The sequence below is a fragment of the Leptosomus discolor genome, chromosome 23 (assembly GCF_034619465.1).
Source record: "Leptosomus discolor isolate bLepDis1 chromosome 23, bLepDis1.hap2, whole genome shotgun sequence".
Lineage (NCBI taxonomy): Eukaryota > Metazoa > Chordata > Aves > Leptosomiformes > Leptosomidae > Leptosomus > Leptosomus discolor.
In genome coordinates this window covers 3,812,326-3,827,749 of record NC_141413.1, presented here as the reverse complement: position 1 = coordinate 3,827,749, position 15,424 = coordinate 3,812,326, and the positions used below count along the sequence as shown (strand labels likewise).

General features: G+C 51.1%; 1 protein-coding gene across 2 annotated transcripts in view; it reads right to left on the bottom strand.

Annotated features, from left to right (window-relative positions):
* Positions 1-3,106: 3,106 nt before the first annotated feature.
* The window catches only part of GFPT1 (glutamine--fructose-6-phosphate transaminase 1), a 31,389-nt gene continuing 19,071 nt past the window's right edge, over positions 3,107-15,424 (bottom strand). For both annotated transcript variants that reach the window (XM_086477067.1, XM_086477068.1), the window contains 11 exons: positions 13,154-13,259; positions 12,236-12,399; positions 11,558-11,653; positions 11,157-11,254; positions 9,953-10,073; positions 7,882-8,039; positions 5,901-6,015; positions 5,465-5,592; positions 4,564-4,731; positions 4,131-4,292; positions 3,107-3,494 (listed from right to left, as the gene is read on the bottom strand). In XM_086477067.1, the coding sequence (XP_086333193.1) occupies positions 3,450-3,494; positions 4,131-4,292; positions 4,564-4,731; positions 5,465-5,592; positions 5,901-6,015; positions 7,882-8,039; positions 9,953-10,073; positions 11,157-11,254; positions 11,558-11,653; positions 12,236-12,399; positions 13,154-13,259 (1,361 nt within the window). In that variant the 3' untranslated portion in view covers positions 3,107-3,449. The remainder of the gene's footprint in view (positions 3,495-4,130; positions 4,293-4,563; positions 4,732-5,464; positions 5,593-5,900; positions 6,016-7,881; positions 8,040-9,952; positions 10,074-11,156; positions 11,255-11,557; positions 11,654-12,235; positions 12,400-13,153; positions 13,260-15,424) is intronic.

Below are 15,424 nucleotides of genomic sequence, written 5' to 3'. Positions count from 1 at the left end.
CTCGAAGGGCGGCCCTGGGGCAGCGGTACGTGATCCCTCCAAGGCAGCAGGAGCACAAAGGAGACGGCGTTTGCCACGACGCTGGGGCGCCTTGCGAGGACGGGGCCACCCCAGCACTGCTCGGGGCTCTCTGTAAGCACGGACGAAGCCGGGGAAGAGCTGCCTGTGGCCTTTCTGCAGCAGAGCGAGGGGGGGAAACCTTCCTGACAGCAGCAGCACGTCCCACGTACAACTTGATTTGCGATCGCGCGTGGAACACCCTTACTGGTGGTGTGGAAGTTGTTGGGCAGAAACAACACGCGCTGAGCCTGAACCTCTCTGGTCTTTGGTAATTAAACCCCCTAAGACCTGTGTGCTTCCCTGTGAGCCTCTGGAGACACAGATGAGGAAAACAGTTACTGGAATCAAAAGAAATTCTGACAAGAGTAATTACTGACGCAGTAACAGGCGGCTGCTATTCCAACCAGCAAAGGCCTTTACCTGTATTGACCTGTGGCTCCATTCTAGTGACAGGGCTACTGAATTTTTAAACACCTCAATTAGGAAGAAGGGAATTTTACTGGCTCAGTAGGCAAAACATTCATTTTGGAGAGCAGAAGACCGACTGGCTGTTAATAAATATCACAAGACATTCTACAAGTTTTCTAAGGAAAGGAGAAACATCACCTGTTCATCAAAATGCAACACATCTAGACAAAATGAGGTAAGGAAAGCTAGAAGACTCCTTTGTACATTCTCACTTCACACAGGCATGGCAATTAACGACGACGAGATGCTTAACGGCTTCCCTACCGTGCTCATCAGAGAAATTCTTCATAGCAAGTGTGCTCCACAGCATTCTTTGATATCAAGCATCACAACATCCGACAGCCTAGCTGCAAGGAGCGGCTAAAGCTCTGCTTGGGCAGGCAGAGCTTTAGGCCCGTCGGGCAGTTTGCTGGCGAGCTGCAGAACGTGGGGGTGAAAGCTACCTGCGCTGCTGAGAGCGGAGAACCTGCCATGAGTTTTGATGGCTTCAGTTACAAAGAATAAGGATTTGTCTATCACAGAGTAAACCCAAACAGCTCGGCGATACCTGTACAGTTACACCCGGCCTGAGAGTGTCAGACTCACGTTCCTAACTTAGACGCCTGTTCTTTGGTCCTCGTTGTAAAATACAACTCACTTTCATAAATATTTCACAGCCTGCACTAGCGAACCTTTCCTGAATAGCAACTTGCGTTTTAACAGCGAAGCCTACCCCCTGTTTGCTCGGAGGCTTGGTCAGCCAGCGGCTGATCACCCGTACAAGGCTAGACAAAAGCAATGCTTGCTGCTCTCCTGAGCAGAATAGGAGAAGATCTTAAAGTAATTCTTTTGGGGGGGGTTCTCTCACGTGAGATCCAACAAGCACGCAGGATGCGGTACCGCAAGTCCTTGTGCTGGGGGGGCACACAGGGGGGAACCCTGCCTTGGTGCCAGCCCTCCCCGTGAAGGGTTTGGGCAGATTCTCTTCTCTGCAGCATGGGGGGAAGAGGAACTGTCTTCAAATCGTGAGCAGTGAGCACGGGCTGGTTTTCCTTAAGGACAAATGAAGCAGGGGAGTGGACTGGTCACGTCAGGCAGAGGCACGGAACTGTTAGGAGTCGGCGCCTCGTAACCAAATGCTGTATAAATAAATAGCAACGTTCACTGCCTGGCTCTTAAACAGACCCGGGCAGCACAATGAGCTCATAAGTTAATAGTCTGAACACCGTGTATTACTAAATGTACATGTATCGGGCTGGAGGAGCTGGTCCCAGGCAGGCAGCGTTTCATTCTCATAGCCTAGGCCTTGAGCTGACACGGAACTGGAGTTAAAGAGTCGCTGCGGTTCTCTACGAGGCAGAACTGCCACAGACACAGGCTTTGGAATCGCCTCGGTCCGAGCAGTCGTCTCCACGGTGCGGGTCAGCCCGGATTGCTGCTGCTTGGCACCACCCCCTGCGCAGGGAGCGCTGGGCTCTGAAGGGCAGGGGACAGTCCCCAAGCACCGCATTCGCGAGAGCCGTTCTCTGGGGCCAGTAAGGGACCTGGCCCAGCGAGCAGCACTGGGCAAGCATTGCTTTTCGCCTTGGAGCGTTTTTCTTTTTACGGGGTGGGTGTCAAGCTAATTCCAAACCCATCAAGCTGGTAGGAAATTCACCTTTTGCATTAGGGAACGGAGCTAACTGCCCTTTAACGGCTGCGAAAAGGTCAGTGTTAAGTCTTGAAGGTGCTTTTTCCGTGTAATGTCTGATTCTCTGCAAGCTTGTTATAAAACTATTACCACGGCACATATTTGTGTTGTCTATCGAGCCTTCTTCACCCCCTCCAATTTGAAACCAGCTGAATTTGACACAAGTCACACGTGAACTGCTCCTAAATAAACCAGAGCCTGTGCTTTCCCTAAGGGACTTTAGCTACCACCGGGAGCCTCGGAAAGGGAGGAGCTTTAGGGCCAGTTTTCTGCCGGAGAGGTACAAGGCAGAAACTCTCTTCTGCACATTCAGACCATAAGTGACCTGCAGCAGCGTGAAGCTGGTTCCTCCGGCTGTGCTCGTGGTGCCACAGTGCTCAGTTCAAGGGGAAAATCCCTCAACCCAGGAAGACTTCTACTTGTTGGGAAAAAAAAAACCAAACCCAACAACAAACCAGCAACAACCAAACACCAGCACGAGCTGAGCACTGTTCGTACTCCCCTCTTCTCCCCCACTCTGGTAAGCGTCCACACCGAGGCAGCTACGCTCGAGGGCCTGAGTTCCACCGTCTTCGTGGGCCCAACGACAGGACGCGCTGGTGTTACGCGGAGCGTTGCGGCCCCCCTCCGACTCTACGGGACTGTGACGTGCTAGGGATCTGGCAGGGATAACATCCTTCTGAAGCAACGTCATTTTCTTTGCACATTCACCCCGTGCCTACAAGTCAGGGGGTCGTGACCGGTCAGGTGAATTCCCTTTCGTACGTGAGGCAGGAATTGTCCCCAAACGCTCGTCTACGGTTTCATTCACTGCTGAAATACCTGCACAAGCACGGCCAGTAACAGCTCTCGGTCCAGTTGTACGTTCTGGTATCCTGCTTCACTGCCTGACAGCATGACAGGTAATTCATTCACTGGTTTCTCATCGACAACTGGAATGAGCCACACTGGATAAGAAACATTATCTTAAAGAAAAGCGGAGGGCCCCTTACCTAGAAGACTCAGTAATCTTTAAAGAAAACCATTTAACATCTGTCAGGGAAGTCTCTTGTTCAAAAAACCCCAAAGCTATTGACATAGCATGTGGAATCAATTTGACAATCACTAATGTAATGGAATTACGGTGATCTTGTACACAAACAATGATTTACCAAAATAAGATTTACCTAGGGGACTTTAAAATCAAGTTATTTTGGTACCAAAAAAAGTCTTTCATTTAGTTCCCCTTTGCCCCTATGATTCAGATGATCTTTCACTCTACAGTTACGGACTTGGCCAGATTTCTTGGAAAATCAACCTGCAGAGAGGGAGGAGAAAGAACACGCTTGTGAGTATTTACACACTTTGTTTGTTTGTGTATAATCCTGTAAGGTGTGGAACGTTTGTTCTGCGTTTAAACTGAAAACAACTGAATGTATTTTCATGTTAGTTTAGGACAATCAGTGCAGAAAAAGTCCGTAAACCTCAGTTGTGACACCACCTCCGTCAAGACCTAAGGAGTCGGTCCCTTCAGTCCACCTCGTTACCGCGCTCAAACGGTAACAGGTCACGGCGGTCAAAGCTAGAGGCCAGCGTCTGTATCGAGATCAAACACCAACACCAACGGGCTCTGTCTGTCCAGCATCGCCCTGCGGATTGTCACCTCCCTGCCAGCCTCCTGCCAGCCCTCCAGAACCTGCACGCTCGCACCAGAACACAGACACGTGTCCGATCGCAAACTGCCCGCGGCTCGGCCGAGCGCCCTAGGCTGCCTTCGAGGTTTGCTCACGAGAAGCTTCTGCTCGCTGCCAGCTCTGCTGCCTGACCTGGTGGCTCCGGTACCTCAAGCGATTCCACAGACAACCCCCACAGCCTTCCAGCGTCACCCCACGCATCCTTTCCAGGCCTGCCGAGAGCAAACACGAGCGCAGAAGGGAAGGAACGCTGTACTTACGTCGTATCCCCTGAGAACTGCGAGGTGGAAAGCCAGAAGCTGAAGGGGGATAACGCTGAGGATCCCCTGCAGACAGTCCACGGAATGGGGAACTTTGATTGTTCTCTTGTTGTTCTTAATTGTCTCGATGTCTTCCTTATCACAAATCACGACGGGCCGCCCCTGCGACAAAGGGAAACGCGTCTGGAAGGTTCTTTTCTCACTTCTGCTCAGCGCGCCAGCGGCAAGAAGCTTTGATTTGATTTAGACCAGAACAGCTCAGCACCCCACGGGCGCCCTGCGGCACGTTCCGAGGGGCGAACAAACCGCCCTCGCCTTCTGCAGAACCTGCCCTTGAAATGCCCGGAGCACCTTCTAAACTCACGTTTGCAGCAGCGACACCACAGCAAACAGCAGTTGTTTCTGAGGCGCCGTAAACTTTTCGGGTACTTACTTGCCGTGCAATGACCTGCTGGAGGGCGTTCTGGCACTTGGCGTACGTGTGGTCTCTCATGATGATCATGATAACGGGCATGAGTTTGTCCACCAGCGCCAGAGGGCCGTGCTTCAGCTCACCTGCCAGTATCCCTTCGGAGTGCATGTAGGTGATTTCTTTAATTTTCTAGATAAGGAAAAATATCATTCATAAAGCTTTGGGCAAACTTGTAACTGGTTTTTTCTTAAGCATCTCTGTGGATTCTTCCACTTTCTTTGTAAAAACGTGGGCTGTCTCTCCTCCAACTCCCTACGTAGACAAGCCAGCCTGAAAACCGAGGTGCCTCATCTGGGCCGAGCTGCTGGCAGGCCGCCACCCCGTACGCTTCTAACACCAAACCCACCCCAGGGCTTACGACTCGCCCCCAGCCCACACGTCTGTCACCCCAGTCTGGAGCTGGGCAGGCAAACGCAACGAGGACACGTTGGCACGTCAGCAGGTGACAGCCCTTACACCAACAGGAATCTCCTCCAAGGTAAAAACTGCCACGTGGAGGTTTTGGAAAGCACGTGCTTGGTTTGGGATGCTGAGCATTCCTGGGAACGCCACCCAGCCGTTCAGAGATCTGGTTTTAACTGGGGTGCCCAGTCTGTCCCGGTAAAGCACTCCCAGTGTGAATGGGGCAGTCAGACCCTTTCAACCCGCTGCAGCCGGCGGCTGTGCCGTGGCTTGGGCATCTTCGGGCAGTCTCAGCAGCGTTACGGTGAGCTTCAGCCGTCTGACCCGGTACGTCAGCCAAGGCGCCACAGCCGTCGGCTGCTTTTAAACCGACTTGTAGCCACGTGTCGGTTCCTACGCAGAACTCTGCGGTCCAGAGCCAAGCGCGTTGGAACCGGCTTCGAGTGAAGAAATCTCTTACCAAAGCTCCCTCGAGACATGTGGCATAATGGTAGCCACGTCCCATGATGAGAACAGACTTCTGATGGTACAGCTCTGTGGCCAGCTTCTGGATCTCATCATCCATACTCAGCACCTCCTTAATTAAGTCTAGAAGGAAAGCAAAGAATTCCATTGCGCGTGCTCACTTACCTGCCTCGTGACTACAGAGCCTGTTTACACTTCACATACACAGGCAGCAGCGACTGGCATAAAAATGGGCGTCAGGGGTTTTTTAACAGTCCAATTTAGTGGTCAGGAGACATCAGAGAGGGGCAGTTGTCAGGGTTATTGCTAACGGCACATTCCACCTATCTGGTCCCCTCGGGCTTTCAAAGCCAAGTGGGGGCAATTGCTGCAGTTCGTCTGTGCCACCGAGTTTCGCGTGGTGTAACCCCGTAACCCCAGCAGTTTCCTACCTGGCAGCCCCTTTAGACCCCGCATGATTTCCTTGCGCCTTTCCTGCATCGAAATTCTGTCATCGCACATCATCAGAGCAAACATCACCAGGGAGACAAACTGGCTGGTATAGGCCTAATAACAGAGAGGGAGAAAACACGTCATCACGGCAGTAACCCAGCGGTCGTCACCTGCTGCGTCCAGCCCTCAGACGAGCTGGTGACCTGATCCTTAACGCGGTGAAAGCACAAGGCAGCTTTCCTTCCAATTGACACAAAGACGACCGTGAACTTCCCAGGGCAAATCTCAAATGCAAGGGCACGATCTCCTTATACTGCAAGAGATTAAGATACGACAAGGAAAACGGAGTATTTCTGTGATTCGCTGGTGACTCTCAAATCCTACTGTGTGACCAAACCCTTGTCCTTCTTTACAGCAAGTAAATGCTGAAGACGGGCAGGACAGTGGGAGCCCACCACTAACGTCTGGCCACCGCCACGGGACGGCCACCTGGAACTGTTCAGGACCCCATTCAGGGAACACGAAGGCAGCTGGAAAGGAAGTGATTTCCCACCCCGCTTCTGGGTTCTGAACCCTCCACCTTGGTGAGGCTCCGTATCTGACTAACGGACCACAGCGACTGCTGTCACTGACTTTGGGGGAAAATCATCTGCACAGGCAAGTGGAATTAGCGCCCAAGTTAAGGCGGTTCCAGTCACAAGACCAGCCGAGGTGCAGTATCCCACAGCTATGGCAAAGCCTGGCCTCTCAAGTCCTCGTGAGACAAGTGTTATGAAATGGTCTGTGGTGCCAGGCTGGGATCGGAGTTGCTTAGAAATAAAACTAAGGTCCGTGGGATTCCTGTCCCTTCCGAAACGATGCTCAAACAAACTTTCACGTTGCTCTGGTGGAGAAGATTTAAATAGCTCTGAAGGAACCCAGGAGAGCTGCAGTTATGCTGACCAGCAGGGTTCGACATGAAGGGGATCTGCTTTGTTTGGGTGCAGCTGAAGGCTGCAGAAGCAGACAGCGCTGAGCAGCCGTGCTGACAACACCTGGGCGTTGACAGACAGTGTGTTCTCAAAACGAAGTGCTGGGCAACCTTGGGGCAGAAGCTTTTCAAGTTCATATTTCACATAGGCACAACTTCGGTATCTCCCCACATCACCAGAGAAAACGTCACTTTCGGTTATCTCCAAACTGGAATGCTGCCTACGTGAAAACAACCCAGGGACAGACAACTCCTTCAAGAGCTTCTTGTAAGAGACTCATGAATTTTCCATGATCAAATTCCCCAATGAACTATTAAACTCAAATGTGGTTTTTGGCTGAATTTATGTAACAGATTGACATCATCTCGCCTCTAAATATAACTAAATCAAAGCAGATTTCACCATGCAGCAGCACTTCATCAAAATGAAATGCAGAAAAGCAAGTTATTGTATGTTGTACCACATGTAGCCGGATGCATCAACCACAGAGTAAACCTGTGAAGTGGACATAAACACTGGTTTTCTGTGGAAGACCGTTCCCCCATTTGCCGGCAGTACAGTTTGGTATCAGCCTTTCTGTAGTAAAGCAGTGCCGCTGAGGGCAGTTACATGCAGTCAAAGTTTCCATCATCTTGGCTTTTAATTTCACCTTTGGGCCTTAGTTTAAACGGAGTCTACACCTCAAGACAAATGATGGCAAAGAGGAGAGAATTCTTGCCTCTTGGGGAATTCTTCCCTCGAAGCCCCCTTTGTTTTCAGTGTTTGATACCGCTTCTTCACAATGCTTTGTTCACAAATACAGAGCTTGCCCTTTGCAAGAGGCAAGGAAAAGAAAACGAGGAGTGTTGCTGGGCACACGGTCATCAACGACAGAGTCATCAGCAGCACCGGGTAAAAATGGAACAGGAAGCATCTAACAGAGGGCCCAGGCTGCAGCCAGCACCTCCAGGAGGAGTTTCGGTCACACTAATTAATACTAATCAGCGAGGTCTGTAAACTTGTGTCTCACCTTGGTACTGGCAACCCCGATCTCTGGTCCTGCGTTGATGTGGACTCCACAGTCTGTCTCTCGGGAGATAGAGCTGCCGACTGTGTTGGTTATTCCCACGGTCAAGGCCCCCCTCTCTTTGCAGTACCGAAGGCCCATCAGCGTGTCTGCTGTCTCACCTGGAAAGACAGGGCAGTGACAACGCTGCAGTTCACTGTCGGTTCCTGCTGTCACTGCAGGTGCAAAACGGCACCGATCTCCCAAACAGAACCTCAAAGGTTTGCATCTGCCTGCAAGTCAGAGGGGCCTGTGGTTATTTCAGCCCCGCGACACTGTGTTTGAACCCCAAAAAGAGGACCGCGAAATCTAGAAAACACAAAACCTAACAACAGGATTGGGTGGAAGGAAAAGTCAGAATTCTGCTGCGGCTGGGGAAAAAAATCCCAAACCACGAGGGCAGTTCAAGTGTATCTTTTCGTGAAACCAACCTTCTTCCTTTTCCTGGTTATTAACAGAACTTTCCCCGGGGCAGGGCGGGGTGGGGGGTAACACGCCTCGGGGCTCTCTGGACACAACCCAGCTGCAGCCTACAGGGTGCGAGGGCATGAAGCTACAGGGAGCCTTTCGAGCCCCCCGCCTCACTGCCACTGAGCTCCTGGAACTGTTTGGCTGACGGTGCTTCCCAGCAGCCCGGGAGCTTGCAAAACCCAGCGGGAAAGAGGTGATGTCTAAAACTAATGATCCCTGTTCAAAATGGTTTGCACTACGCAAACACAAGCTGGCTTAGATGGGACTTCGCTTCACGTGCTGATTCAAAAACTCGAAAGGAAGCAGAAAATGTCAGTTTAAACAACCACGATGGGGGCGGGGAGGGGGGAGAAAACCTTGCAGCGAGGATCCCAGCAGCGCTGCTTGCGAGCTGAGCCTGAGACGGGACTGGAACCAGAAGCTACTGCGTATTCTGACTAGTGTGACCAGGCTGCTTTTGTCCTAGAAGGACACACCTCTTCGGAGCGCTCCTGCACGCGTCAGGTGACGATCCAGCCCAGAACCCCCAGGGTTAGCTGGGTACGCGGCTCCTTCAGCACGCCAGCGCCCCGACCCTGCTCTGCGCACCGCGCGACAAAGCCAGTCGTGTAGGGGGGAGTCTACGGCCAGAAAACCCAGATTGATGGGTGGGGGGAACTGGGGTTATTTGAGCTCAGTATGTGCTTCGGGTTTGGACTGCCCGACGACCAAGCTCAGGTTCCCAGGAAAGTCTTTGTTAGCTTCCCACGTGCGAGCCGTCAGGGGAAGGATGCAGCCCTCAGTCGTGTTCCCTGTTGGACGGGGACAGCACAGTTCTAAGGGGAAGAAGCAGCACCTGCACGAGTATCCCCAAAACCCAGGGAAAACCTGAACATGAGCTCCCCACCAAGAGAGGATACTCAGAATTACTTGATACCCAGGGGAAAAAAGTGCTACTGAAGGAGTATTTTAACCTATGGAGAAAATGCAATGACTAGTTTTAGTATCAAAGCTGAAGGTCAGTTATGAAAACCTACAATGGTAAATGCAACTAAGAGGAAAAAAAAATTGTAGCTTTGGATTGCAGTCGTCCTTGAAAATATTTTGAATGCGATACACATCACTTTTTTTATCCTTAAGTGTGTCTTTTATCTCCCCATTCCCTTCCAGGGTTGTGTATTTTTTGATACTTGTGTGCAACAGTTTCATTCTTTCATGGATCCGATCCACCACACGGCTCAGAGAACTAAAACGATTCAAAAGAAACCATCGGGTTGCCGTTACCCAGAGCTCAGTAGCACTTTTTAGTCTGTTGATTGACGGAGTGTTTCCTCACAGAGGAAGGAAAGAAACCAACTGTGACCACCACTGTGTAACACTCAGCTAAACAAAGCCCTGCTCCAGCACGCAGGCGGACAGGAGAACCGCTCCATTTTTCCCCACCTCCAGCACACGCGTGTACCCTCACGAGTACACGTGCAATCCTACAGGCAGGTGCAGGAGTCCGGCCCTGCTGCCTCGTCCCTCCCGAGCTCACGCTTACAGGGAAGAGGGCAGCGAGCCGGGGAGTAAAGCGAGACCATACCTGACTGGCTGAGGAAAAAGCAAACATCGTCTCTGAAGACAGGGGTGTTTCTGTCCAAGAAGTCACTGGCCAGTTCGACCATGACAGGTAGTTCAGTCAGTTCTTCCAGAACCTGGCGGGTCTGGTAAAAGGAGACGTCAGAAAGTTCCACATTACATCGTGTTTAAAAAAACCAAGTGCTTGGAGTACAAAAAGCCTTCTAGGTGCTGCACACTGGAAAATATTACTATCAAAACACCATGGGAAAAGCAGTGCTGGGTTGTATCTTAATGACTCAGGACGCCCACCCTCAAATCGCACAACTACCCCTGCGAGAAGCGACCCTGCTTTTGGCACCGCAAAAAGCCGGTGAGGCCAACTCCCTCCCTCACACGTGGATCCTTCTTAATTAAGTCTCACTTATCGTCTAACCCTACGTATACGTCACATAATACAGGGTGTCCTTCCATCCGACTGCAGCTTGTGGTACTGAGGAACTCGGACACCACCACCTGTACCCAGACCGAGCCAGAAAACTACCGTCAGCCTTGTCTCACAGAGCGAGGCAAGACAGACAAAACACTCCTTTCCTGGTCCCTGTACACCAGGGAGCGTAGCTGTGGTTTGCAGCATTTCTGAGAGAAGGTAAAGGATTCCTCCGTGAAGCACTTTTAACCGTAACGTTATGGGCTGCCAAGCCACAACCTGTGTTTTACCCAGCGATCAGGTGAGGCCTTGGCGAAGCAGAAGTCACACGGTGGCTGTGGGCACAGCCAGTGCTTTGTAAGGGACCAAGCGACCCCCCCTCCACCGAGCTGGGCGAGCAGAGACGTCTCTACGCAGGTGCCGCCGTGTAAATAGCCAAGGAGGGAATCCCAGCGGGCTCGTGGCAGCCCCTACCTCGCTGCAGCATTTGCATCCTGCTCTTGCATTGTCTCTGCCCCTGCCAAGTGTCCTCTGTGACCGGGCAGGCTTTGGGTTTTAAAGCTTTCCATAGCAAGGAAAGTCACAGGCAACATTTTCCTCAAGCTCCTCAGCTTTCATCTCCTCCTGCTGTTGCTGGTGAACTCCAAGTCTGGTACACGCAGCTTTCAAACGGCTCTTCGCTCCTCAGCGTGCCCTTGCTCAATCTTAACCTGAAATCAGCCCTCACCCTGCTCGACGCACGCGATACTGCCTTCGGCTCTAGCTACAGCTTGCAGACAGATCGACGCTGGCCACTTACCGCAACGCCAGCATGGTAACTTGTCCCACAGGCAATCAGGATTAAACGACGACACCTCTGAATCTCCTTGATGTGATCCTTCAGCCCACCGAGATTTACTGTAAGCCAGATTCAGAGAGAAAAATCAGGCCGGCCAGGCAGCAGAAATTCTCAAGGTTACCGGTGCCGACACACGGCGCGTTACAAACCCCATCAAGCGCTCCGCAAAAAAAGCCATCCCAAGAAGTGATCTTGGCCCCAGCACGTGTAGTTCTGGAGGTGCTCCCTGTGAGGCACGCACATCGTCTTACAGCAGCGTGTTTTACCCTCCCGTGTCATCCCCTGCTTCCTCCTCTACAACTACTGTGAGTAACTACTAAATATTGAGCTGTCAAAAATAAAGGAGGCTTAATCTCAATTACCAGTGTAGTCATCGAAGTTGACCCTTCCTCTCATCGTATTAACGACAGATTCTGGCTGTTCAAAAATTTCCTTCTGCATAAACGAGCTGAAGTTACCTATAAAAGAAAGAAACAAACAGAACAAATGAAAACAACTGAAATCACCTCCTGGTAACGTACATTTTTCCTATATATAGGGAAAAGCTTGGATCAGAGTCACCGCAGTCAGATTATTAAGCTGATGCTTCTTTTTCTACCAAAGCATCAGCTCAGCATGAGAGCTAGGTTCAAGTTACCAGCACGTGTCGACGCAGGGTCAGATCCAGAATGGCAAGCCTGCCAGGGATCAATCTTGGGGAAAACGGATGCCTCCATGCAGGAGGCAAAGCCCCAGCCCCACAACTCTCCTCATGACGGTGTTAGCGGCTAGAGGGAACGTCCCATCAGATGCAAGGACAACTTCTTTAACCAGGAGGGTGGCAGAGCACTGGAACCAGTGCTCAGCCAGGCTGTGGGACTTCTCTCCTGGGAGATTCTCCCAACTCGACTAAACAAGGCCCGTTAACGCTCTGACCTGGCCCTGCTTTTAACACAGCGGTCGGACCAGACGGACCTCACGAGGTCTTTTTCAACCTGACTTATCCTGCCACTCCAGGGACGACCTGTGCACCTGCACAGGTGACACCCAAAAGATTTTACCCTTCATAATCTGCTGAAGTTCCATCTGCAGGGTTTGGACGGCGCGCCCGGGGTGGTCGCCTGCTGTGCGTTTAATCCGGTGGATGGAAAGACGGCCATCGACCACGGCTGCGACGTCATCGTCTTCAAGGAAAATCACTCTGTTGGTGTGCTCAATGACAGCGCTGTAGAAGAACACGCCATTCGCCATAAGACACTATTCTTCACAGAAAGATGAGGGCTACAGCCCTATTTATAATCCAACACACAGCTTTTGATTTAAGAAAGTTACTCATTTCAATGGAATTTCTTTTAAAGTAAGACGAGCGCCATAAAGTGCATTTCCACACTGCCAATGTAACTGGATTTTTTCCACCCACCTCGTTACTAATTTCAGCGCCTGCTTTAAGAAGAAACGGTGCATTCCTCAGACAAAGCAGCACGTGCAGCAGTGTGAGCTAACCGCCAGGAGCTGGAGTGGAAGTCGGGAAGGCAGTACTTTGCCCAAACACCCAGGATGCTCAGCTACAGGTGCAGATTCCTGTCTCGGTTTTCCCAGCGATAAGCCCTTGTCCCTCCCTGCACCTCATTCTCCCCATCTGTTTAACGGGGGACAGCTTGGCCGCCTGTTGAAGTGCTCCGAGATCTGCTCAGAGCACCCCGAGAAGCGGGTACTATGGAATACCTTCCCTGCCTGCAGTTTGCTGGGGAATCTCAGTACTGGAATTACCAGTGGGGTTAAAAATCTTTGGCCGGGTTTTAGCCTGTACTGCCTCTCAGCTGAACAAGGCAAGCTGGACTCAAGTACATCAGCTCCCTTTCGTTCTGACCTTGGGCAAGTCACTGAAAAGCTCTCTAAAACCAGAACACATTGGGGTGTCCCAAAACTCTCCAAAATGCCTATTTTTACACACGCTGAAAGATCCTGAAAACCATTACCTAGCGTCAGAAGCAAAGTAGTACTCCACAGCTTTCTCCTCCACAGGGAAAAGGCAGGTGGTACTGTCAACGCGAGACAGGTTGCAACTCCCCTTCTTGTCTTTACCTACAAGACAGGAGGATTAGGCCCCCACGTACCGCCAAACCCGGAACGCAGCTGCAGCGCCAGCCCCAGCCAGAGGCCCCAAGGCCCGGTACCAACATGAAGCACTATTTCCATCACCCCGAGCGGCCACAGCGAAGTTCCCGGTGACAATGGCAGCAGACCGTGCATTACTGTGCCCCTTTCTCAGCTGGCTTGCAGCTTCTGTGAACGAAGTCTGCCAGGGTCACGTTAGCGCAGTTTTAGGGTTAGAGGAAAACACCAGTAAAAATTCAAATGAACGTTTACGTGTGGCTCCACTAGGAGAAGAGAATCCAAGCTGCGTTACGAGCAGTTGGGTTTACCAGCGTTTTCCCAGTTTGCCATTTTAAGTTTCTCCCGTGCTCCTGTTCCACTTAACTTCCCCGAGGCTTTGAGAAATCGAGCAGGATTGCTCGCTCTTTGTCCGTTGTTCCCAGCACTGGGGAAATTCTTTCAGAGCTGCCACCCGAGCAACCACAGTTCGCTGAGCGCCGGCAGATGTAACTCAAACCTGGTTTTGTCTGGCTGAGCTAATGTGTTCAGGCACAGGTCAGGAAATCCATGATTAAGCGCTGGGTGTTATCCCTGAGCTATCAAATACAACATTCTGATCCAAAAATCGTACAGCTGGTAAACTGCTGCGAGGCTCAGGCTATTGCCAGGGAAGTACCTAAGTGTACTGAAGGACATAGGACTAGAGTCAACTTCTGAAACACTTGCACTAAGCCTTTAAAAGAGTTCAGTGTTTCTCCAGGGATCCCTTCTCAAGTCCTCTGGCAGTTCCCAATACTCTCGAATTCCCTGCCTCGCCTCCTCTTTAACTGCAGAAAATGCTTCTCGGTCGTGAAGCTCGTCAGGAATGCAGATGAGGACCAGAACACCTACTGCTCAGCGCTGACCTCGAGCACACTTATCTGCCAGTCACTGGGCGCAGTACGGTGAGGGGTGGGGGTGGATCCGCCAGCTCATCTAGCAAAATGGGACTATTGCTGAAGAGTCACAACATGGAAGTTGTTCTGTATCTACTCCATAAGCTCTAGGGTTGTTTTCACCTGCTGGACACCAATCTGACTCAGGGATGTAAGCACAGCTCATGATGGTTAGCTTTACAGTTCTGTAAATGAAAATGTAAAGGAAAAAATACTGCTTTCATGTTGACACTGAATAAGAAGGTTCCACTCAGCCAACAGTTTAGAGCCCTCCACTTCAGGCATCAAGTCAGTAAATGAGGAAAAACAGCTCCTTTGCTGTTGAGCTGAGACAGGACAGTCTGATTTGTCGCTGAGAAAGGACAGAGCGAAGGTGTTAGCGGCCGCTCTCCAACAGAAGCGCCCGTACTTGAGCAAAACATGCAAATTTTGTTTCTCAAAATACAACATTTTCCCCGCATTGACTTTATTATGCTGCATTGCTTTCCTGTATCACAGATGCTACACCGAGCTGTCACCGGAACCTGTTGTTCCCGTGCACGTACAAGTCTTACCAAGGAGCGGCTGGGAAGTCGCAGCGAGTCCATCAGCCACCGTTATGCTGCCTATGGACTTGCCCACAGGTTGTCCATCCCTTTACCTATCGATAACCCCGACTGTTGCTCTGCAGCACCCACCTCCCATTTGCTAGAATTTAGGAGCCACACAGAAGTAATCTTTTATTCTTTTCCCTTCTAAACCAAGAACAGAGACATCACGGAGCGTTAACACGGGTCTAGTAAAAACGGGCGGGAAGGGTCCCTTTTTCAGAAAAGCCTTAGTGCCTCTGAAAGCCGAGGGACTTCGGCTCTTAAAGCCCCTGGGGTTGAAGGTTAACCTGCCTTCAGAATTTTACTCTAAACGCTTTACACTGACTTAAGAGCGGCACGTTTGGTAACAAGAAACAAAATCTCGCCTAAGGTTTGGATTCAGGTGAACCGGCTCCTGACAGAGAACCAACACAGTTCACACCGTTCCACAAACTGAGGTTTGTTTCTCCTCCAGCAAAACGGCACCGATTGCACCCCCCGAGCGGCAGGTGCCCGAGGCCATTGTCTGCTGAGGGTGGAATCACATTTATTTACAGCAGCTAAGAATCGGATCCTTTCCTCTCACAGAAAATCGCTCTCCTGCTTCAGATGTGAACAGAGTTCATCACGGGTTAGCCTTGAAAAAAAA